The 26,206-nt window shown below is 41.3% G+C and overlaps 1 protein-coding gene across 6 annotated transcripts in view; it reads left to right on the forward strand.

The window, feature by feature from the left end:
• ZNF277 (zinc finger protein 277) overlaps positions 1-5,783 on the forward strand; it is a 105,822-nt gene extending 100,039 nt beyond the window's left edge. For all 6 annotated transcript variants that reach the window (XM_028104827.2, XM_028104823.2, XM_088018532.1 and 3 more), the window contains 3 exons: positions 2,136-2,178; positions 3,579-3,753; positions 5,443-5,783. In XM_028104827.2, the coding sequence (XP_027960628.1) occupies positions 2,136-2,178; positions 3,579-3,753; positions 5,443-5,629 (405 nt within the window). In that variant the 3' untranslated portion in view covers positions 5,630-5,783. The remainder of the gene's footprint in view (positions 1-2,135; positions 2,179-3,578; positions 3,754-5,442) is intronic.
• The last annotated feature ends 20,423 nt before the right edge of the window (positions 5,784-26,206 follow it).

Here is a 26,206-nt window from a genome sequence, read left to right on the forward strand (position 1 = left end):
TATAAGCTTATAAATTTAATTTGTCATTATCCTATTCCTAAAAGTGCTGTAAGCAGGGCACTTGGGTGGCTCAGTTGGTTAAGCATCCAACTCTTGGTTTCAGCTCATGTCATGAACTCAGGGTTGTGAGATCGAGCCCCACGTTGGGCTCCACACTCAGCATGGAGTCTGCTTGAAAGATTCTCTCCCTCTGCCCCACCTCCTGTGCTCACTCGCACCCTCTCTCTCTCTCTCTCAAATAAATAAATAAATAAATCTTTTATTGAAAAGAACGTGCATTAGGCAAAAAAAGAAGAGACAGGCAGATCCATCAAGGAGAACCAGAACTCAGGGCAATTTAGTACAAGGCAAAGGATCTGTGCAAACTGTTAGGGTGGGATTTCAGAGACCACTGATGCCATCCTACCTCTGAGATATTTATGAGATAATTCTAGTTTAGAATGTGGGGCCTGTAACCATGATTAACAGTACTCAAGACATGGACAGGTTCTGAGTCTTTTTTCACTGCTTCCTGTGCTAGTGAATAAGGAAAGCGGAAAGGGGAAAGTTCCCTTCACCAAGCCCTTGAGGGAAATGGGGCAGGGGGACATGGGGGTTGTAGAGGCAGAGAGGGTATGGGGTGTGCTTGTGCAGCTCCTACCGTTTGGATTTGGAGGGAAGAAATTTGAGGGTATTTCCAGTTCATGTATTCCCTTCTGGATGCCATTTTTATGTTATAATGAAGCTTGAAGCTAGTAGTTCTAAACCTTTTTTTCACCCCGGTATATCAGAGAGATGACACACTCCCAACATCTCTGATCATCGGCTGGACAGTGGGGGTGAGGAGGAGAACATCTAATGAGTCATGACAGTATCGCAGCTTGGGGTAGAGGGGTGATTATAATAAAAAAAATATTATGGGATGATTCCGATGTGCTCTCCCTACCCTCCCCCAGCCATCTCTGCCAACAGTGACGCAGACTAACCTGTTTCACCCACCTTCTCCCCACTCACATTCAGAAACACTGTTCTTAGTTCCATTAAAGAGAAGAAACTAGGGGCGCCTGGGTGGCTCAGTCATTACACGTCTGCCTTCGGCTCAGGTCATGATCCCAGGGTCCTGGTATCGAGCCCCACATTGAGCTCCCTGCTTGGCGGGAAGCCTGCCTCTCTCCTACTCCGCCTGCTTGTGTTCCCTTTCTCGCTGTGTCTCTCACTGTCAAATAAATAAATAAAATCTTAAAAAAAAAAATTAAATAAAAAATAAATAATTTTTTAAAAAAAGGAAACTAGAAGGCCATGAGCATTTACCCCTATGAAAGCAGAGAGTCGTTTTCTCTGGAACAGGTTGCTAATAGTATATGTGTATAGTTTCCAGTGTTTAACTTTAATTCATAATATCTTAATATCTTTGAATTGAAAGGAGTCTTAATACCCCTACCCTGTGTAGGAATTTCCTTTGCAACATCCTTGACCTGTGTCCTCAGCCTCTGCTCAGTCACTTTCAGTCATAAAGTACATGGAATTCCTAATTATCGTGCCTCTGATGTTACACTGAATGCCTTCATAGGGAGTTAGGTGGTCTTCATTCTCTGTAAGCTTTTTTAAGTTCAAACATTTACCCAGATGGACGATTGCACGAGTGAAACTATTCTGCATTGTAAAAATCAAAAGAAATGTAATTTATGGGAAGATGTCAGTGAAGAGAAATTTGCATTAAACAGCGTATTTAACAGCGTAAAATGAAAAGCAGATTTGTAAAATTACCTATCTGCTTGTGTAGCAAAGGACCTATATCCATAATTCTAGTCCAGGCACACAATATAGTAAGTAGGGCCACATCTTACTAGAGACTGAGGACACTTTTGTCAGACTGCAGAATGCATACATAGTAAATTGTGAAAACTGTAGATACAAACTGTGAATAATTAAAATGTTTTAACTGATTGGCATGACTTGTTTGGACTGTGCTTTAAAAAGTAGTTGGATGTGGTGGGGGGAAGCAGTTATATTTCGAATACTTCAAAAGCAGAACATGATGAACTGAGACTGAGTTTCAACAGTGTTCAAACTCCTATGAATAAGCCGTCTGTTTATAACTTCAGCCTAAAAGATTAAACAATTTATATGCTCACAGATATTCATTCCTTTTTTAGGATGCTCACGAGTTTGATCTCCTTAAAATAAAGTCAGAACTTGGTGAGTTTGATTCAGAAGTTGTTTTCCATGATGCTGCGTTTTTATACACCATCCTGTAAGTGATGCCTGTGTTCAGTAGTCGTGATGAGAGAATGCACAGCCAAAATGTGTCTCTCCACAGATGGTCTCACGGGATTGCCTGAAGCAATGATTCACAACCATTTTGAACTGTAATATTCAAATATGGTTTTTTATTTCATATGGTCTTTCTTCTTTCCTACATATATGAATGCTTCAAATAAAATACAAGTTAATGGTTAGTATCTATTATAAATAAAGTGGAGGGAGCTAATGGAAAGACCATGGATTTTGAAGTCAGACTAGAGTTCATATTCCAGCTCCAGCACTTAATGGCTGTGTGACATAAGGCCTCGGGTCAACAGAATGTGAAGGGAGTAGATAATGTATATAAAATACCTACTGTACTGCTTGGCAGTGTAGCTAGATTATTTATCACAGATGGACCCAATTGCATCATTCTCAGTATCAGTATGATGGAAAGATTAGGGGCATGAAGATGTAAATTACTGACTTGCTAATGGATCAAAGACAGAAAGCTCACTTCCCACACCTCAGCTTACTACTTTCCTAGACTCTGGAATGTGTTGCTTTACTTTGCTATTCTTACAGACATGTATATATGTCAAATATTGGCTCTACCACTAGCTATGCAACCTTGGACAGTTTCCTAATAGATAATGTGGATATGATAATACTACCTATGTGGTAGAGTTTTGCAAGAATTGAACATATTAATGCATGGAAACTGATTAGAACAGTGCCTAGCACATAAGCCCTATATAAGTATTGGCTGTTATTGTTTGGTATCTATTATTCTTTATAATTGTACTGCCTCTTCAGGCTGGTTAATAAAGAGAAGTGGCTTGGGCACTTGGGTGGTTCAGCATTTGACTTCAGTTGACATCAGTTAAGCATTTGACTTCGGCTCAGGTCATGATCTCAGGGTCCTGGCATCGAGCCCCACCTCGGGCTTCATGCTCAGTGCAGACTCTGCTTGTCCGTGTGCCCCTCCCCCTGCTCGTACTCACTCTCTCTCCCTCTTTCAAAGAAAATAAATAAAATCTTTTTTTAAAAAAGGAGACATGGGGCGCCTGGGTGGCTCAGTCGTTAAGCGTCTGCCTTCAGCTCAGGTCATGATCCCAGGGTCCTGGGATTGAGTCCCACATCGGGCTCCCTGCTCAGCGGGAAGCCTGCTTCTCCCTCTCCCACTCCCCCTGCTTGTGTTCCTGCTCTCACTGTCTCTCTCTGCCAAATAAATAAATAAAATCTTTAAAAAAAAAATTAAGAAAAAAAGGAGACATGGCTCTTTTAAAAAATTATAACAGTACAAAAATGGGTCTGACCAGTTGTCTAATGATTGTATAAACTGTCATTTTCAGGATTAAATTTCTACCAACAAGTGAAACTGGTCAATTTCATTCGGAGGCAAATTCACCAATGTAGATGTTATGGCTGCCACGTGAAATTCAAATCCAAAGCAGAGTTAAGGACTCATATGGAAGAAGCTAAACATACATCACTGCTTCCTGAAAGAAAGACATGGGATCAACCAGAGTGAGTACTACTCAACCAAACATATACTTCTTAGCTCCATATCCCTTACTTGTTTTTATTCATTTCTCCAAACCTAAATAAAAGAGAAACGTGTATAGAAAAAAGTAAAATTCTTCAAAAGCCTTATTTTTAAAGGAATCCCCCTTTTATAAGTGCAACCAGATTTTGTGGTATGAAGATAAAGATGTAGATATAGAAGTATAGATTTTGCCATTATGTTTTGTTAACAGAATATTGTAAGCATGTTTCTATATCTAATACATACCGATTGCATCATTTTTAATGGTTGTCAAATATCCCATTCAATAGATATACCCTAATTTGCTAGATATTGAGGTTGTTTCTTGCATTTTGCTCTTTTAAATAGTAATACAATGAGTATCCATCCATATGCCTGCATTGTTGCACACTTACCCAATTTTTCTTTTAGATAAACTCCTAGAAATAAAATTACTCTGTCAAAGAGTACACAACTATTAGGGTTTTTGGTATATATTTTTCATCTCAGCACTTTAAAAATGTTAAGCAGTTGGTCCACTGATCCATACTATGGAGGTGGTATCAGACTCCTTTGCCAGTTCAGCCATCTGGGCTGGTCCTCATAGTACTCTGGACAACCTCAGCTGAGAGAACCTCTGAGAGGTTATAGAGTTCTAGCTGCCTAGAGGTTCCTCTCTTCTTAGGAAATGTTAAATAAGCCTCCTCACTGCCCCCCCCAACTCTTCCCCAACACTAGCCCCAAAGCTCTAGATTTTCCTCTAGAAAATCCCAGATTTCAGGGCACCTGGGTGGTTCAGTCGGTTAAGTGTCCCAACTCTTGGTTTCGGCTCAGGTCATGATCATATAGGGTCATGAGATCGAGCCCCACATCAGGTTCCACACTCAGCACGAAATCTACTTGAGATTCTCCCTCTGCTCCTCCGCCTGCTCACACTCACTTGCTCTCTCTGTCTCCCTCTCTCTTTCTCTCTAAAATAAATAAATAAAACCTTTTAAAAAAAGAAAGAAAGAAAATCCCAGATTTGTGAGAGGCAAAGTCGGTCCTGGATTGCCTGAGACCCTGTTCCTGTAATTCTTAAATAAAGTGAAATCTTTAGAGATACTCCAGAACTAACTCCTAAGTGTGTCCAGAAAAGGAACCTGAATAATAGACTTAAAATTCTATAGATGTTTTAATTTTTGATCACCTAGAATGAAAGAACCAGGAGTGATTAAGTTGGGAAGAACACACACACATTCAAGGGAAACAATGTTTTCATCAGATTTAAAGGATTCATGTATGAAAAAGTAGCCATATTTTAGTTTTGGTAATCTGTAGGGAAGAACTGGGACCTTTGAGTAGAAATGAAGGGGATGTCATTTTTAGCTTCATCCATGGCACCATATCTACCAACTAGAGCTGTCCAGTACTGGAGTAAGCTGCCTTTTGAGATAGTGAGTTTTTGTGGGACTATCAAGCACAGGCTGAATGGGCAGCTAGCAAGGATACTGGTAAGACTGATATCAGCCAGTAAAGGTCAAAGTAAAAGTAATTCAGAAGTTGTCTCCCATACCACCTTTGCAAAATGCTGTTGAAATTATTGGCAAGGAAACCTAGCAGAATTACAGTAAAGTGTATGTTCAACTGCCTAGAAACTTTACTGGATAATTTATAGTTTGGTTGTTCAATATATCTGTGGTTCTTTTCAGGTATTATTTTCCAACCTATGAAAATGACACTCTACTGTGTACACTGTCTGACAGTGAAAGTGACCTGACAGCTCAGGAACAAAATGGAAATATTACCATCATCAGTGAAGATACATCTAAACTGCATGCTTTGAAACAAAGCAGTATTTTGAACCAGTTGCTACTACAAGAGGGCTTGAAAAACTAGAAGAAAATGCCACAGAAGCAACTTTTCATGTTTTTCTCTTATGAAACAAACTCAGAAAAATAGTTTAAATTTGAACAGCAGCAAAGGATTAGTCCTTGGTGAAATAAAATTTTTAAAAAGTACTTTGCAAAAAATAAAATGAGGACTTTTTGTATTTTTGGCTCTTAAGTTTTACTATGTAATCATTATAAATGATCTCATTTCATTAGACTCGATTATCTGTAATAAGGAAGACATGTGGGGCACCTGGCTGGCTCAACTGGGAGAGCATGTGACTCTTGATCTCGGGGTTATGAGTTTGAGCCCCACGTTAGGTGAAGAGATTACTAAAAAAAAATTTTTTTTAATAAGGAGGACATGTAAATCACAAAGAAATGAAGTGTTCAAATTATTTATAATTATTATATTATTATAAAGTTAGTTTCACCAGTAATTTCAATTTCCTCCCCCCAAGTCACAAAATTTGACTACACTGGGTAAACTTTAAATGTAGTGACCAAAAAAGGAGCCACAAAAGAAAGGAAAAATGGTCAAAGACCTGGAGAATGCATAAATCAGAAACAATTTTAGAAAAGTCCAGATCTGACTATATTATCATTACTGCTTTCTGCCTAGAGTAACTCCAAACTCCCTAAAATGGGCATCAAGCCTCTTGTCTTCTACAATGTATATATCATTAGCAGATCAATACCATTTTTAAAAAATATAAACACAAAACCATTATGACATCTAACAAAATTAACAATACCTTCTTAATATCCTATGTTTTCAATTTTCCCTCACTGTCTCAGAATGTCCTTTTACAGTACTATCAGTTACAGGTCAAATACTGTATACTTCCCAATTAGATGCACTGAGCATGACAAAATATGCTTAAGGATTCCTCCCAAAAATGCGTAACATGAATATAACAAACATTAATCAAACCCAAATTGAGGGACAGTCTACCAAATAATTGGCCTTTATTCTTCAAAAGTCAAGATCATGAAAAACAAAGACTGAAATACTCTTCTAGATTAAAGAAAACTTCAGAGATAATACTACATGTAATCCTGGATTGGATTCTGGACCAAGAAAAAATTTTCTTTTGCTATAAAAGATCTAGTGGGACAAATGGCACACTTTTAATAAGGTTAAGCTAATGTTAATTGGTGTTAATTTCCAGATTTTGATAATTGTACTGTGATTATGTAGGAGAACGTCCATGTCTTTAGATAATACACAGTGAAACTTACAGGTAAAGGAGCATTTTTGGTTGCAACTTACTCTCAAAAAACAAATGTGAATATGTAGACAGAAAAGTGCTAAAGTGAATGTGATAGGTTGTTAACATTTGGGGAATCTAGGTGAAGGTTATATAGCAATTCTTTGTACTACAGCAACTTTTCTGTAAGTCTAAAATGCCTTTACAGTTGGTTTGTTTAAATCAGATCCCATGGGACACCTGGGTGGCTCAGTCGGTTGGGCAGCTACCTTCAGCTCAGGTCATGATCCCAGGATACTGGGATCTTGCCCCGCATTGGGCTCTCTGCCCAGCAGTGAGTCTGGTGCTCCCTCTCACTCTCCCTCTGTGCTCTCTCTCCATCTCAAATCAATAAATAAAATCTTTAAAAAAAAGAGAAAAGGGGCTCCTGGGTAGCTCAATTGGTTGAGTGACTCTTGGTTTTGACTCAGGTCATGATCTCAGGGTCCTGAGATAGAACCCCACTTCGGACTCTGTGCTCAGTGGGGAGTCTGGGGCGTCTGCTTGGACTCTCCCTCTGCCCGCTCCCCCCCCCAAAATAAATAAATCTTAAAAAAAAAAAGGGCAAAGAAATAGAAGCCCTTATTATAATGGAAAATGCCTAAGTTAAAGACACAATTGAGTTAAATTGTTTTAAACCGGAAGATCTAAAGAAGGCAGTTAGTCCTGTGCCTAGAACCTTGTGTGTCTAAGAATCAGATTTGTTCAGGAAATCAGGGAATGTGTAGAGTGTTTCTAGAATGTGCTTCAGTTTTAGAACAGGAGCAATGAAAGAATGAGAACAAAATTAAGAATAATTAAGCTTGTGAAGGAGAAATTTTTTTTGGAGAAAGTTTCTGGAGATAAAGTTGAGATCTTAGAGAACAGATCAGATGGATATAAAAGGAAAAATGAAATCGAAGGACAGATAAAAGGGAAAAGATGATGTACTTAGGTTTAATTCATATAAAAGGTTATTTTTAAAATGAGTAGATGTTTTGGAGGTTTGGGTTTTTTTTTTATTTTTTTTTTTTTAGCTCAGAAATAATAACTTGGTCCCCCAAAAAATCAAACAAGAATAGAAGCAAAATCACAGCCGACTGTGCTGACTCTCAGAGGGAGCAAGAATATAAACCACTACTGGCAAAGTACTCTCTTAGAGCTACACAGAGAATAGAGACTACTTGCCAAGAACTGTTGGGAATTCCTCCTTAAAGATTGGGACACTGATGCCAAGTGTACCCTGAAAGGTTGGACAATTCAAAAGGGGAGGATCAGTCAGACGGAAGTACACTATTCAAGGGATCATTGAATGGGTTCCCAGATGTCACTGAAATTGTAAATAGGAATACAAGTGCTGTCTATGCCCAGAGGGAACAGGCTGAGAAATTTTGAAATTTTAGACTAAATGAAGGCAACCAGAAAGATGAAACATAACAGCCAATCAGGACAGTGATAAATGGAATCCAAGCCCAGATTGGCTGTTGGCCTAATCACAAAATGCATGCTGATTATCTAACTCAGAAAGGTGAGAGTGGCCAAGGTTTTTTTTTTTTTTGAACAATGGTTGCTTTTGGCCGAGCAGACCTAGTGATTTATCTCTCAAAACAGAAGACCCCATTAGACAAAATCTAGAAGAGAATGTCAGGTAAGTACATGTCTAGGCCAGAAAGAAGAGAAAGATAAAAAAAAAAGGAAAGAAAAGGGGGCATCAGATTCTACAAATACTAGGCCTTTATTAGGGAAATTTAACTTACTAGGAGGTAAGTTAAACTGTGACAAATCCAGCTGTTCACCTTGAAAAGTATAGAGGGGAAGTCAAGCCGGAGGACATAGCCACTATTGCTGACAAAGGCATAGTGGAAGGCAATACTCCTGGAAGCCTGGAGCAATCAAAAGCAAGGGAAAGTGGAGTGCTGAGGAGGGCTCCACAGAGGTATCTGTCCTCACCAGTGCAATTAATCTGGTAGTCCAGTTGTCCCCAGTATTAATTCTCCCTCTCTTAAATTAGTTGGGTATACGGCAGCCTGGAATGAAGACTACACTTCCTAGCTTCTCTTGCAGCTCAGGATACTTGTGTGTTTACATTGTGGTAAATGAGATGTAAACAGAAGAGTCAAGTGTGAGAGCTTCTAAGAGTCTTTCTTAAGATACTAGACACAGCATTCTCTGGCTTTCCTTTCACCCCTTCCTGCTCCTGTTGCCGAAGATACCTGCATATGGGACAGGGAGGTCAAACCAGGCATGACGGGGCATCAGTGTCAAAGGAATATGGATAACACCAGCCCTCAAACGCTGACCTAGATGTTTATGTGAATGGAATAAATATCTACCTTTCCACTGTTATTTTGGGGGTTTTGTTATTCATAGCTGAACCTAGAGATTCAGCTGCAGAAACGTCCATAGCAGCTTTAGTTCAGGAATCTGCGAGGATGTTTTCTGGTTGAAAAAAAACGAGGGACTGGGGCGCCTGGGTGGCTCAGTAGTTAAGCGTCTGCCTTCAGCTCAGGTCACGATCCCAGGATCCTGGGATCGAGCCCCACATCGGGCTCCCTGCTCCTCGGGAAGCCTGCTTCTCCCTCTCCCGCTCTCCCTGCTTGTGTTCTCTCGCTATGTCTCTCTGTGTCAAATAAATAAAATCTTTTTAAAAAAAGAAACAAGGGAGCAAAAGAGAGGCTACCCTTACAAGACAGGCTTTACAGGCATGCCATTCCACAACAAAGACCAACAGCAGGAGCCAATGTGGAAACCGTGTGGTTATTTAGAGCCTAGATCCCACAGATCAGGCAGGGGATATTGTAGACAGAAGGCTCAAAGGGGAAAGGAAAAGTAAAATGGTCTTTAAGATTCGAGATGGAAAAGAAAGACCTCTCAAAGCAGACTCATGATCGGGCTTGCCATCACTGGAGATTTCTAAACTTTGCAAGAATGCAAATATCTTACAAGGGCAAAAGATTCACCTCTGCCCTCTAAGGTTCTTCAGCTGGTTCTGCAAAATAAACTGACAAAAGAGAGATTAATATGAGAAAAAATATATGAAGTTATTTGATATTGGGGCGTATGGGTGGCTCAGGCAAGCAGCTGCCTTCAGCTCGGGTCATGATCCTGGGGTCCTGGGATCGAGTCCCGCATCAGGTTCCTTGCTCAGCAGGGAGTCTGCTTCTCTCCCTCTGCCTGCCATTCCCCCTGCTTGTGCCCTCTCTCTGTGTGTGTCAAATAAATAAATCTTTAAAAAAAATTTTTTTAATTAAAAAAGTTATTAAAAGTTTTACACGGGGGTGCCTGGGTGGCTCAGTTGGTTAAGTATCTGGGAGATTCCTCCCAATCGAGTTTGGTGTTAAGTGTTTTGATGATACTCTTTAAAAAGTGAGGTATACCAGGGGCGCCTAGGTGGCACAGTCTGTTAAGCATCCAACTCTTAGTTTCCACTCAGGTCATGATCTCAGGGTTATGAGATCAAGCCCCAAGTCAGGGTCCACGCTCAGCACAGAGTCTGCTTGAGATTCTCTCTCTCTCCCTCACCCCTCAACCCCCTCCCCCAGCTTGCACTCTCTCTCAAATAAATAAATAAATCTTTTTTTAAAAAAAAGTCCTTAAAAACTGAGGTATATCAGAAACTTGGTGTATAATTAAACTTTTAAGATTCTGAAAAAAGCCACACCCAGTGGTTCTAGTGAGACCCTGTCCAGGTTGCTGAAAGAGCTACAGTGCTATCCAAGGCATGAAGAACCCATCTGGTTCAGAATGAACAGCATCAGAAGGATGAGTTTCAGATTCTAAAGTCTTTAATTCGAGCATACAAGAGAATCTAATCTTTCAGCTTTTTCTCCCTGGGAAATTCACAATGGTAGAGGGGTTATATTTAAATTGGAGGACATCACTATTTTACTGAAATTTTTTTATTGAAGTATCTTTGCATTGTCATATAATCTCTTTTCAGAGCCTCTGATAGACTGTCCAAACAACATGGTTAGACATAATCAGGACTGCAAAGTGAACTGGGGAACTTCCAGCTGGGCTTCAGCTTGGCCCTGGAATTAGTTCAGTCACTGAATTGCCTTCTGAGGGCAATAGCTATGCTTATCAGCCATTCGGATGGGAAAAGCAGGGGGATGTGCTTGTGGTGGGAGCAGTACTTTCAGGATAGATTGCTGGTCTCCTGCCAAGGAGATGGTCACACCCTTGTTGGCCCTGCATGTAATGGTTAAGCCCAATGAGCTAAGAGAACAAAAAAACCCTGGGAGTGTTGGGGAGGGGGAACCCCTTTCCCTAGCACCTGGTTTCCACAAGAAAATGAATCCATTACAGTAACTTTCTTGGTTTCTTTCTGCCCCCTGTCACTGCTGTGAGTGAGGAGAATGAATTTTCTGACTGGAACAGGAACTAGGCATCTATGACTCAGCCCCTTCCTCCTCCTTTTTCTCTTTCGGATATGTCTGTCCGCCGAGAGAGCACATCCTGTTCTTCTCCTCCATTCTGCAAACTTTAGAGTGGCAGGCTCTGCCTGTGAAGATGAAGGCCTGCAGTTACCCACAACTATATGCCATGCTCTCCAACAGCATCTTTATTAGTAGTAAGGGTGATGTTTCATCTCTGTCTGCGTGACTCATGTATCACCTGGCCCCTCTGGAAGGTACACAGTCTCTCGGGATGGTAGGTATAGTCAGGATTACTAGGAAACCACGTCTTGGAGAGTTACTGGTAAATACTCTTGAGTCCTGGCAGTCAGGAGGCAAAACAGACTTAGTACCAGTCCAGGACTAAGGCTGGGCGATAAAGCCAGAGAATTCTAGATTATCAATGGTGAGCTAGCTGCACGTGTACTTTTTGAAAGACCTTTAGAACTAGGGTCTTAGGTTGAGTTCCGCCAAAAACAGACCTTAAGAGAACAACTTGAGTGCAGATAATTTACTCGACAGGTAAACTCAGGAAATGTCAGTATAGGAAGTAAAAAATGAAATGGAAGGAGCACAAAAGTGTGCATTAATGGAGTTACTGCTTTGGGAACTGGAGTTCAACCTTACTGAGGACTTCTGAGGGATTGCATGGAACACTTAGAGCGGCCCTCCACCCACTACTACCACTACCAGCAAAAGAGCTGGGCTGTTGATCCACCAGCCCCCATTGGTCGAGGATCTAGGACTGCTCCTGCGGCATAAATTGCCTGGCCCTCCCAGCCTGCCTTGCACGTTGGTCTAGTGCCTTACACAAAGACTGAGGAAGCAGTAGTGCAAAAGGACACTAGCAGTAACTGCTACGAATATAGATGTTGCATGACCACAAAAGAAACATTTTGTGTAGAATTTAGCTGTCCGCACAACTTTTCCATGTATCACTGACCTGACCCTCAAAACAATGTTAGGAGCTCTCTAGTCAGGAATGTTTATCCTCATCAAGGGTAAAGACATGATGAGATAACTGAGGAACAGAGAGATGGGGACTTGTTCAAAAGAAAAAAGCCCCACCAAGTATTTTGTATTTTAATGACAAAATAATATATGGGAATTTAAAATGAAACAAAGCCGAGTCCTGAACTTCTTTACTGAATGGAGGAATAGCAATTCTTTTTGAAAGGACGGACTCAAACTTGAATCAGAACAAGAATGGATTCTTTAAAACATTAAGTGCTTTGCTGACGTCATATGCAGAATTAACGCACCAGTCCACTTTCATCAAGGGCATCGAACTGCAGCTATTGTTTGCCCAGTCTGCAAAAATAGCCATCCTACATCCTTGAAGTTTAATTCAACTCTTTCAATAAGCTTTAGATGATGGATTGCCAGAGGATTAAACCAGGAGCTGCAGTTGAACTCTTATGCCTCATAATTAATACTTTGAAAAGCTAAAACATGTTCACTTCCTGATGATAGCAATTTGCAAGACTGAATGACATTGCAAGCATATTAATTCAAACTGAAAACATTCAGCTAAGTTAATATTAATTTCACAGTGTTCCGAGATTCAAGTGAAGCTGAGTTCTGTTGGGCTTATAAAATTAGGCTACAGAAAACAGGCTTTTCTTGAAGATAATTTCAGTCAGTTGACTTGGATACAGGGTGAGCAGTAAATCAGTCTAATGAAATCATAGATTTTCATTTTGGTGTTTTCATCATTTGGAAAACATTAAAAAAGCAAAAGAATATGCTGTGGTAAATTATAAAAAAAAAAAATTAAAGGAGGAAGAGAAAGTGAAAGACACCAAAACCCAAAAATTCTTAATCTCTTACTCTCACAAAAGGCAACCCACTCCAACACCTCCATCATTGCCTACAAAGATAATGTCCAAAGCCTGGCACTTGAGACCTCTCAGAATCTGGTTACAACTATCTCCTCCATCATCCAACCCATCATTAAGTCCAGTCAGTTCTATCCCCCAAATGCATCTCCTCAGGTTGTACCACCCCTGGACTAAACCACTACAACATTCTACTAGTTAGCCTCCCTCCTTCCATGATGGCCTCTCCAGTGTGTCCTCCTCATAGCAGCTAGAGTGATCTTTTACAATCCTTCCATGGTATATTGAATTTTGGGGTTACTTACCCAGCACCCACTTCCCTTTTCTTTCTTTCCTAAATGTTTCCAAATTATCTTGGGAGGACCATTCCACCCTCACTAAGTAGCAACATGCCATCTGGGGTTGACCCCAGCCCTAGAGACAGGAGGGAGGGAGTCCTGCCTGGAGTTCGAGCTTCACTGCCGAGATTCGGTGATGCAGAGAGGTGCCCCCTGTGACTGGCCCAGGTTGATCCAGTCAGAGTGAAGGTGAGGGATTCTGTTCACTGGCTTACAGAAGCTGGACTCTCCCTCTCCTTGCGAAAAAAAGAAACAGGTACCATGGTTGATGCCAAAACCATTTTGTCATCTTGAGAGAAGGACTCTCAGAGAAGAGGAAAGGCAAGATGAAATGAAACCTCACCTCAAGACTTTGCAGTTACTCAGGCCAATAAATTCCCTTTACTGCTTGAACCCTTTAAGTGGGGTTTTCTATTACATACATGAGAGTGTCTGAGCTTATATACATGGCTTCCCGTTGAACGTGGAATCAAGTGTAAACTTCTTACATGACCCCCAAAGCCCTCCTGATTTGGACCTAGCCACATCTCCAACCTCGTCCCTTGCTACTCTCCTGCATGCCCACTACTCTTCAGGTCTCCTTGAACAGACAACACTTCTTCCCACCTCAGTGTTTTCGCACATGTTCTCTTTGTCTGTATATTCTTGTGTGGACTCTTTACATCACTGTCTTCTTATCATCCAGGCCTCAATTTCACCATCACATGCTGGTCCATTCCAGTTTAGAGTCCTACACTATCTTGGTTGCTGCCACTGCAGTTTCAATTTCAGCAACCACATGAGAAAAGAACTGGGAGAAGGCCAGGCTGTGAGTTGGAAATATTCTTGGTGCCACAAGTCCAATATGCATCTGGTCCCTCCCTACTCTCACTTCTGAGGAAAAAAATGAATGTGTGGGGACATCACATTTTTCTGGGGTTAGGATGGAGAATTTTATTCCCAAGAATGCCGAGAGGCTGCTCGCCATGAGACAAAAGCTGGACGGGGCTTTGCTGCCAGTTGTGTGGGATCTAGAAGGCCTTGTGCTAGAAGCTGGTGCAATGGTGCCTAAGGAGAAGGTGAGAGTTCCAGAGGGCAGCAAGTCAGGAGAAGACTGGCAAGAGACTGCAGGGCTTAGAGAGCAAGCAGTCTCTTTAGCACTGAAGGGAGGGTGAAAAGGACTTTAATGATATTTTTATGGACAGCAACACATGGTGTACTGGTGTCTTCCTTAAAAACATTCCTGGGGAAACAGAAAATCCTGTTCCCAGGGAGAAAGGGGAAATGGAGAGTTACTGTGTGATGGTTACAGAGTTTCTGTTTAAATAATGACAGAGTTCTAGAAATAGATAGTGGTGATAGTTGTACAACACTGTGAATTTTTTTTGAGAGAGAGAGTGGGGGTGGGGGCGGGCAGGGGAGGGACAGAGGGAGAGGGAGAATCCTAAGCAGGCTCCACACCCAGTGCAGAGCTCCACATGGGGCCACCATCCCGAGATCATGACTGAGCTGAAATCAAGAGTCAGATGCTTAACAGACTGAGCCACCCAGGCGCCCCCAACATTGTGAATTTATTTATTTATTTATTTATTTATTTATTTATTTATTTATTTGAGAGAAAGCACAAGCGCAAGTAGGGGAAGAGGGAGAGGGAGAAGCAGGCTCCCTGCTGAGCAGGGAGCCCAATGTGGGGCTCCATCCCAGGACCCAGGGATTATGACCTGAGCTGAAGGCAGATGCTTAACCAACTAAGCCACCCAGGCTCCCAACACTGTGAATTTAATTAACAACACTGAATTTTTTATTTTAAAATGTTCAAAATGATCAATTTTATGTTATGTATATTTTACCACAATAAGAAAAAGATTAAAAAATAAGCTGAAAATGAGCAAAGGACCTGAACATTTTTCCAAAGAAGGTCAATAGGCACATGAAAAGATGCTCAACATCACCAGTCATTAGGGAAATGCAAATTAAAACCACATTGAGATATCACCTCATAATGCTGACATATCACCTGTTAGAATGACCATCATCGAAAAGAGATAATAAATGTTGGTATGGATGTGGAGAAAAGGGAAGCCTTGTGAACTGTTGGGAATGTAAATTGGTACAACTGCTATGGAAAACAGTAAAAAGAGAGGGGCACCTGGCTGACTCAGTCAGTGAAACATGCAACTCTTGATCTCAGGGTTGTAAGTTCAAGCCCTATGTTGGGTATAGAGATAACTTAAAAATAAAATCTTTAAGGGGTGCCTGGGTGGCTCAGTCAGTTAGGCGTCCAACTCTTGATTTTGGCTCAGGTCATGATCTTGAGGTCATGGAATCGAGCCCTGTGTTGGGCTCCATGCTCAGTGGGGAGTCTGCCTGAGATTCTCCCTCTCCCTCTGCCCCTCCCCCTGTTCACGCTCTCTCTCTTTCTCTCTCTCTCAAAGAGATATTTATTTCTCAAAGAAATAAATAAATCTAAATAAAATAAAATCTTTAAAAATTTGGAAATACAGGGGCGCCTGGGTGGCTCAGTTGTTAAGCGTCTGCCTTCGGCTCAGGTCATGATTCCAGGTCCTGGGATCGAGCCCCACATCGGGCTCTCTGCTCGGCGGGAAGCCTGCTTCTCCCTCTCCCACTCCCACTGCTCGTATTCCCTCTCTCGCTGTGTCTCTCTCTGTCAAATAAATAAATAAAATCTTTAGAAAAAAAATAAAAATAAAAATTTGGAAATACATCCAAAGGAAATGAAAACACTAACTTGAAAATATTTCTGCACTCCCATGTTCATAGCAGCATTATTTACGATACCCAAGACATGGAAACAACCTAAGTGTCCATCAATGGATGAATGAATAAAGAAGTTTTGGTATATATAAATACATACATGCAATGGAATATCATTAAGCCATAAATGCACTAGAAGAAAATCTACTATTTGCAAAAACATGGAAGGACCTTGATGGCATTATGCTAAGTGGAATAAGTCAGACAGAGAAAAGCAAACACTGTATGATCTCACTTACAGGTGGAATCTAAAACAAACTCATTAAGAGATCAGACTTGTGGTTATGAGAGGCACAGTGTTAAATTGGAGGCAGGTAGTCAAAAAGTACAAACTTGCAGTTATAAAATAAATAAGTACTAGAGATGTAATGTACAACATGATGATTATAGTTAGCATTGCTGTTTGATATATAGGAAGTTAAGAGAGTAAATCCTAAGAATTCTCATCATAAGGAGAATTTTCTTTCTTTTTTCTTTTCTTTTAATATATTTATATGAAATGATGGATGCTAGTTGAACTTACTGTGGGAATCATTTCACTATATATAAACGAAACCATCATGCTGTATGCCTTAAAATTATACAGTGATGTATGTCAACTGTTTCTCAATAAAACTGAGAAAAACATTTAAAAAATAAACTGGCTGTATAAAGGAGGAACTAGAGTAGGCCAAGCAGACCAAGAAAGAGGTTGGAACATCCATCTGATCAGGAGCTGATGAGAACTTCAACTAGGACAATGAAAATCAGGAAAAATTTAGAAGTAAAATGATCAGGACCAAATGCCTATTATTTTGGACCTGCTGAATTTGAGGCATGTGGTGGATGCTTCATCTCCCTCCTTCAGGATTGAGGCCCTCATTCCCCTAGCTGGCTTGGGTGTAGACTGATAATAGCCCACAGTGGCATCCCTTTATGGGCATTGCCCTTGGCCAAATGGAACCTCATTGTGCAGTGTGTCATGGAAACTTGAGAAGAAATGGTTACCAGAAGGAGGGAGTGAAGGGCAGAGAAGGCAATCTGAGAGTTTCTGTTGGATTTGGAAACAGTGAGGTCTTTGGTGACTTTGGTAGGAGTTTATTCAGCGGGACAAAGTCTGGATTGCAGGGATATGGAGGCCACATGGGAGGCCAAGAGGAGGAGCTAGGCCTGCGTCTTGAAGGAACAGTAGGAAGTAGACCACTGGAAGATGACCTGCCAGGCAGGGAAAATGGTGTTAGCCAGGGAACCCAGTCTGGGGAAATCACCCCGTCTAAATGGAGGAGATCAGGGGAAGATGGGGTAGGTGGCTGGAAAGTAGGTAGTGCCCAGGCATAGCTGTCTTAAGTGATAGGTGTAGAGTTTGAGCACAATCAACCAAGCGGGTCTCCACACACGTGCCCAAGTTCCACTGGATTTGGGAAGCTACCTTTAGTCGGAACTGGGCTTTCTCTCCCCAGAGTATGGCCCTGACCATTTACACGAGGTGGATGATGTTATGACCGTGGTCCCTTAGACTCCATGTTTATGAATGCAGATGTAATACATTTTCTGCAGTGAGTTCCATTAAGCCAGTTTAATTCCTTGATCAATTTCCTATTCTATCTTGTAAACTTGTCTGTAATACTTTTGACTTTTTTTTTTTTTGAAGATTTTATTTATTTATTTGACACAGAGAGACACAGCAAGAGAGGGAACACAAGCAGGGTAAGTGGAGAGGGAGAAGCAGGCTTCCCGCTGAGCAGAGAGCCCGATGTGGGGCTCTATCCCAGGACCCTGGGATCATGACCTGAGCCGAAGGCAGACGCCCAACAACTGAGCCACCCATGCGCCCCAGTACTTTTTACTTTTATTTTACTTAAATTATTTTCAAAGAATTCACTTCCATTTTGTGTAAATTGTATGGGAAGTGTTTAATACATCATCAGATTGTATCCATTATAACTTCTGCCATTGTAATTTTTCTTTTGTGACCATTGTTTTTGTCAAATCCAATTTCCCTAGACAAATACTTGCAGATATAAATTTTATCAAGACAATGGGGTGGCTGGGTGATAGACATTGGGGAGGGTATGCTATGGTGAGCACTGTGAATTGTGTAAGACTGTTGAATCACACACCTGCACCTCTGAAACAAATATACATATTAAAAAAAAAAAGAAGATAGCAGGAAGGGAAAAATGAAGGGGGGAAATTGGAGGGGGAGATGAACCATGAGAGACTATGGACTCTGAGAAACAAACTGAGGGTTCTAGAGGGGAGGGGGGTGGGGGGATGGGTTAGCCTGGTGATGGGTATTAAAGAGGGCACGTATTGAATGGAGCACTGGGTGTTATATGCAAACAATGGATCATGGAACACTACATCAAAAACTAATGCTGTAATGTATGGTGATTAACATAACATAATAAAAAATTTTTTTAAATTTTAAAAAATTTAAAAAAATTTTTATCAAGACAATTTGATCTTTTTTATTCTCTAACAAATTGTACAGTGTGAAATTTTAACCATTATCGGTTCTTTTTTGAGGAAATTATTCCTTCTAATAAAATTCATTATGACTAGGAAAACCAATTCCTTGATAAAAACCTGGTGTCAAGGCTTCTGAGCTGGATCTGTGTTCTTTTTGGACATGAGGCCAGAAAGAGGAAGACCTCAAGACAACCTCGTGGTAGTCGAGTTACAACTGGAGAAACACAAACTTCAGAGTGAAACTTAGTGTCTCCTTTTACCAAAGACATTCTGAGGCACTAATGAAAGAGTCTTTTTTGCCTCATCATGTCCCTACCTTATAATCAATGAATGGTTTCAGCTCTGGAGAGAATCTGGCTTATTAATGTATAAGATTATTTTCGTCTTTGCATGCTATTCTTTTCCTCAGAAAGTGTCAACACAGTTATTTTAAATCTCCCTTGAAACCAATGACAATATTAATCATGTTTGTTTGTTTATTTATCTATTTATTTATTTAGGGAAAAAAAACAGGGGAGGGGCAGAGCGAGAGGGACAGAGAGAATACTAAGTGGGGCTCAATGCGGGGCTCGATCTCACAACCCTGAGATCATGACCTGAGAACATGACCTGAGCCGCGATCAAGAGTGGGATGCTTAACTGACTGAGGCATCCAGGCACCCCAGTTAATCCTGTTTTTTCAATGCCTTGGTTAGTTAAGTTCTTTCTTTCAGCAGCATTTCATTACCTCAGCCATTGAAATAACCTGGGCTGTTATTAAAACAAACTCTCACCATGGGGCACTCAATAAGCAGATTTATGATTAGGTTGAACCCTGTAAAATTCCTTTATTTGTAGCATTTGGAACCTGAGAAATGGCAAATTCACATGGGTCAGGCTAAGACGATTGGTTTTAAAAGTTAAGGTTGGAAGTAAAAATTATCTGGCAGCATACAACATACCAAGATGAAGACTGTCTTCATGTTAGGGTAGAATAAGAAATCCTCATGTCTTGGCAGTAGATCTGACATCAAAGCCTGAAGTGTCCACTAGGTCCCTATTTAATACAAGCAAATGAGGCAGGCAAGGCGGAGACTGCCACTGCACACACTCCCCACAAGGGACTCACTGCTGGGGTCCTGCTCATTTTCCCTCAGCAGTCCTGTGCCAGTTACGACATCACAAATTCAGGCCCAGGGGGTCAAATCTACTGTTTTCAAAAGAAGTCAGAAATCGGTATTTTTAGGTGAAATTTCCTGATTTATAATTCCCATCTCAGGGCGATTTCCTGTTTATGACTCTTGATATGGATGGCATGATAAAATAGGATAACAAATTCATATTGCACTGACTATAGACCAGATATGCACTTGGAATATTTTTAAATTTTTATTTGTGCGTATTTATGGTATACATAATACACTAGAACAATGGTATCTATGTATTAAATCATAAAGAGTAATTTATAAAGAATGTGTATAGGGGCACCTGGGTGGCTCAGTCATTAAGCCCCTGCCTTCAGCTCAGGTCATGATCCCGGGGTCCTGGGATCGAGCCCCGCATCGGGCTCCCTGCTCCGCGGGGAGCCTCCTTCTCTCACTCCTCCCTGCTCGCTTGTGTTGCTGTCGATCTCTGTCACTCTCTTTCTCTCAAATAAGTAAATAAAATCATTTTTAAAAGAATGTATATAATTTGGAGAAAGAATGACAATATCCTGAGAAAACATCTTTTAATACATCTTAAGATAAAGGTATAGAATCAAAAAAGTTCAGACAACCTCTGATGGAGACTATACCTCAACAGTATGTCATTAAGCCACAGTTCTGAAGCTTGGATGGACTGAAAAATCTGGTTTCAGATGCTTATCCCTAGACCTCACACACCACAGTTTCTGACGCACTAGGTCTAGGGTGGGAATGAGAAATCTGCCTTTCTAACAAGTGCCCTAAGTGATGTTGGGTCAAAAACCTATGAACCACACTTAAACACAGACATATTGTTAGGAGTAGAGGCTCTCGAGTCAAAAGGTCCTGGTTTCAAATCTTGGCTCTGACATTTATCAGCCATGGGACTTTGAGAAAGTTAACTCTAACTTCCGAAAGTCACAAATTTCTCATTTGTAATCTGGGAATAATACTAATGGCTACCTAATAATAATAAGTTTGTAAACCAATATTCAGCACATAGGAAAGGTAAAGTAAATATTAACTATTTTGTTATGATTGATTAATTCTTAAGCTCTGTGGAAGGGAGCTGAAGTGTTTTTAGGGCAAGGTGAGCTACCCTGTTTCTTTTGTCATCCATCTTATAAAGAGCTTTTGTCTGAGCAGGACTCCTCCCTTTTATCACAACCTCCTTTGTCTGTTCTTTCTCAAATTCTTTTCCTCTTCAAAGCTGCCCTTGATGTTCTTTTTAACTTGACTTCATCTACATAAAACATTCACAGACATGGGTGCTCATCATACTAATCTCTCTACTATGAATATGTTTGAAATTTTCCTTAAAAAAAAAAAAAGCCTTTTAAAGTCTTTGTTCACATGAACCGCTCTAAACTTTACCCTCCGTACGGAGAGCTCTGACTAATATCACCTGAAATTTACACCTGGGCAGTGAATTTTAGGCACCATCTCTTGAACTCTCCTCATACATACAAGGTACATACAAGGTCTGAGACTTATTCATGACCCTAGCAGGGCATTCTCTGTGAAGAACATCAACAGTCCTAGGACATATAATGTCAGTCTGTCAGGGGTGTCAGAGTCTGCAGGCAGACTGCCATCTCACTGCTGGGATGATCCAGTTGGCTGGCGCCATCCTGGGTTCTGGGGTCCCATCCCCAACTCCAACCAAGGCACCCCACAGATAAAAGCAGATGATTCTGGAACAAAGTAAAAATAATTTAGCTAGATAAACATTCATTGTTACTATTAGAAAATAAATTCAAAGCACATGCCCTAATTTCCATAACTCAGTGTCAACGTCTTTGTAAAAAGGTACTAGATGGGCAAGTGTAACTTAAAAGTTACCAAAAAAAGTTAAAAAAAAAAAAAACCAGCAAGCGATTTTCTAGTCTCAAATGTTTGAAAACCTCATTCTCCAAAATATAAAAATTCCAAGTGAAACATCCCCAAAGCTAATACTATTAGGGTTTAGGCTATGCTGCTATAACAAAAAGACCCAAGGATACATCGGTTTACCTCAGGGTCTATTTGTCTCTCTTATCACAGTCTTGAGGTGCTCCAGGGTGGTAGGGCTTGGCCATCCCTACACAGGGCTTCCAACCCAGTCAGGAGGAAGAAGGGGAAGAGCCACAGAGTATATGAGTGTTTCTTTCTGGGTGCACATCTGAGAAGTGCACAGATCCCTTCCACTGACTCCACACACCATCCACTCCACTGGACAGAACTGATACACATAAGCCACACTTAACTGCAAGGTCTACTGGGAAATGCAGTCACCAGCTGGGTGGCCATATGGCCAACCTAGACTCAGAGTCATGGTATTAAAGAAAGGGAGAATAGAGGATGGTGAACAACTAGCTGGTTCCTTCTAGATCTTCCTCACTTCTTGTTCAGTGGAAGTGCAGAAACTTTTTAGGTTATACAAATCCTCAGTGGGAAATCTGTTCAGGATGATTGTGAAGTATATAGTATTTGGAGTCTATCTGGGTACAAAACCTGGTTCTCTCACTAGCTGTGTACCCACAAGCAAGTTCCATAACATCTATGTGCCTCCATTTTATTATGTGTATTTGGGAAATAATAATAGTACCTCTCTCACAGGGTACCATAAGAAATAAATGGGAATATATTTTTAAAGCATCTAACATAGTTTCCACAACGCAACCCCTATCAAAATCCTAATGGTATTTTTTTTTTTTTTTGCAGAAATAGAAAATAAATCTTTCCTAAAATTCACATGGAATCTCAAGGCACCCAAATAGCCAAAACAATCTTGGAAAAGAAGAACAAAGTTGGAGATCTCACATTTCTTACTCTCAAAACATATCACAAAGCTACAGTAATCAAAGCAGCATGGTACTGGAATAAAGACCAACCTCCAGACCAGTGGTATAGAACAGAAAGCTCAGAAATAATAGTTTCTAGCATGTGTGAGGCACTCAATAAGTGTGCCATCAACATCATCATCATCACCACCACTAAGCTGGATTATTTTTTCCTCCTCCATATATTGCGTACTGATGTCAGTCATTTAGTTCAGGTGTATTTATTTATTTCTTTATGGACTTCGAGTTTGGCAAGTGTTAACTGAGTACAATGAGAAATATGATTTAAGCAGAGGTTAATTGAGGAAGGGCAGGTTCCAACTTATTCAGCCCCAAGAACTCAACCTGACAGAATCTTTTCTACTTTCCAAGGTTTTAAATAGAAACGAAGGGACTTGGGGCGCCTGGGTGGCTCAGTTGGTTAAGTGTCTGCCTTCGGCTCAGGTCATGATCCCAGGGTCCTGGGTTCAAGTCCCTCATCGGGCTCCTTGCTCAGTGGGGAGCCTGCTTCTCCCTCTTCCTGCCTCTCTCCCTACTTGTGCTCTCTCTCTAAAAATAAATAAATAAAATCTTAAAAAAAAAAAAGAAGGGACTTTTTGTCTTTGTCTCATCATTGGGAGTTGTTGGATGGGCAGTGGTCAGCAAGTCTATAGGCAAAGGCACAGCTGACACAAGGCCAATTCTGGGCCTCCAGGGGCTGTTGTTAATAACTAGTACAGAGTCCTCAGAGCATGGGAGGCCGGATGGGGCTTGTGGTCTTGAATGCCACACTGCTGGGTAAATCTTCCATATCTCACCGCACAGACAAGGAAACGGGTCAACAGTCTAGGGGGGAACTTTATTGTGTCAGAGCAAACTTGAGGTCAAGGAATAAAATGTTGGGCAGGCAGCTCAGAGGTCAAGGCCTGAGCATGCATTTTTCCACACCAGCTTCTGGAGTTTCAGAGGGGCTTAATGAGAGCCAACAAAATTTCTAAGCGCTTGTTCGCAACTACGGCAGAGAGCTAGATTGACATTCTTTCAGAGCAACATCACTTGATGTTCCAGGTGGAAGCTGTTTGCGTCTTTTCTCCTCTTAAATAATAACTACAATTCAAATATAATAAATGGTGATGACCAATTTGTGTTCCATTTCATATTGTAAAAGTGTTCGTCCCGGTTTACCACACTCACACCACTGTGAAAGTCTACTGCTGATTTTTATTTAAAGGTCCATGTCTGGAAAATGGTCTGCTTTCAGTCTTCTTTTTTACCAGGAGATAATTATAACTTCATCCACCTGCAAGATGGTATAACTCTTACAGACACAGTTAAGAAGGGCGTACCGGCCTTCCTCTCCAGGATATATGCTCTTCCTGCCGTATCTAGTGGAGAGTTTTATTGGAGTCCTCTTCTCTTCTCACTTAACCACACCCAGAGCGGCTGGGGATGCCTTCCAGACTTCCAAACCGTAACTGTCAGGCCATGAGTGTCTGAATCCTTGGTCTGTGGACCTCGGGGCAACCTGAAATTTGCAGAGAATTAACACAATAGGGAGACTTCTCTGTTTTCCCAGGAATTGGGCCATGATTTGGGCCATGATGAAAACCAGAACACTTGTGTACCCCAACACGATCACCCTCCAGAGTCATGGAATGATCTATATTTAGGTAAACAGGCATTAAATATAGGTGTTCACAATTCTGGACTTCAGTGAATACCAGTCCTGGTTGTCTTCGAGAACAACATGACAGACCAGGGGCTGGGTCTGCCTTGCAGTCTCAGCTATGGGTTTGAAACCTGGGGTCCCTGGACCCTCCCCCAATGGATCCATAGCTAGAATTCAAAGAGTCTCTGAACATGAATGGGAAAAAATGACATCTTGATTTTCACCAACCTTAAACCGAAACATAACATTTCGTTCCACTACGAATGTAGGCAATACATCACTGTAGAATTAGCAGTGCTTTTGATGATAGAAACCACAGATATATTCATATCGCATTCAGCAGTTGTAGACATCTCAAAATATCATCTATACTCATTAATACTTCAAAATTCAACAATTACTGGGCTCACCACTGGATCTTGTTGAATGCAATAATAAAGATGCACATATATTACTGTATCTTAAATACTTTCTAGTGTTTTTAGTTAACCGTATTTAACATATTTGATTTCATTTGTATTTAATTTTCTTTTTTGAAAAGTATTACTCTGAAAAGGTGTCCATAGACTTTACTAGGTGGCATAGGGCAGCCATGACACACACACAAAGTTGGGGGGTGGAGGAAGCCCTGATCTAAAAGATGTCACCACTACGCTACTGATGGGACTTTTTCTCTCTAAGACTGGGTATAACTTTAGAATCCCACTCAACACAGTGCATCAGGTAGCCACCAGCAATCAACTGAGATGATACCTATTTACCATCTCTGGTCAATAAGAAGGAACTGATACAATGACAGGCATCTCCTGGCCTCCACCAGGTTCAGGTTCACTTAGAGATTAAGACATAGCCCTGGATTACATCTGCCCGAGATATTTCTGCCCATAGGGAAGGTTTTAGCGGAGTGTTTGCAGCCAGTCCCTGGGCATCCTTGGAGCTCCTGAACAAGACTACTACCAGAAATGATCAGTAGCTCAAGGATTTTTCTCATCATAACACCAGTGTTGTTCAGGAAGCCACCATGTGTCATCCATGTGTCACTTCCAGAGCTGCTACCAGTATAGCAATGTGCATTAGTACAATAGTAAAAGCTCCTGGGGCACCTGGTGGCTCAGTTGGTTAAGTGTTTGCCTTTGGCTTGGGTCATGATCCCGGGGTCCTGGGATTGAACCCTTCGTCGGACTCCCTGCTCAGTGGGGAGTTTGCTTCTCCCTCTCCTTCTGCTCCTCCCTGCCCTGCTCATTCTCTCTCTTTCTCTCAAATAAATAAATAAATAAAATCTTAAAAAAAAAAAAAAAAGCTCCTACCAGTTGGTAAATAGACACTGGCTCAAGCTCCCTGAAGGCCCTTTTACCACGCCAGCCACCTCAGCCCTAGGGAGCCCTGGTCAGCACTGGAGAGAAACAGCCCTGTAACTGGCCAAGGCTCCAGCATGCCTGAGGCTGTCCTATATGCCCGCATCCTCCCTCTCCCTCTCACCATCAATGATGCTATGAGTAGGCTCAGACACAAGTCCCTCCGGGAGAAATATAGGGCTACTCCCTCTAGAAATAGAGGGAAATATGCCTGGTGTATACCTGGCAACCCCAAGGCTGTAGAGTCCTGATGCCTACCACCAGGAATCACTTTTACTTGTCCTCTTTGGGTCCATAGTGTACAATACTGGTTGAAACATTTTGACTCTTTCCATGATCACAGCCACTCTACCTGCTCCCAAATCTCTGCCACTTTCACCAAGGAGATACCAGGGGTTCGTACTTACTGAAATGGTTGTGTGAGGGATCCCAATATCACTTCTCCAATTTTCCTTGCTCACCACCGGACGAACAGGAATTCACAAAGAAAGGCAGTGTTGCACTGGACGGGAGGTGGCTTCTAGGCACTTTGGCTGTGTCACATCAGCTGTCATTCATTGAACCAAACCCGTTCACTGGGGCTCAAGCA

The sequence above is a fragment of the Eumetopias jubatus genome, unplaced genomic scaffold, assembly GCF_037043125.1.
Source record: "Eumetopias jubatus isolate StellerSeaLion01/CBP00866 unplaced genomic scaffold, mEumJub1_p1.0 scaffold_14, whole genome shotgun sequence".
Taxonomy (NCBI): Eukaryota; Metazoa; Chordata; class Mammalia; order Carnivora; family Otariidae; genus Eumetopias; species Eumetopias jubatus.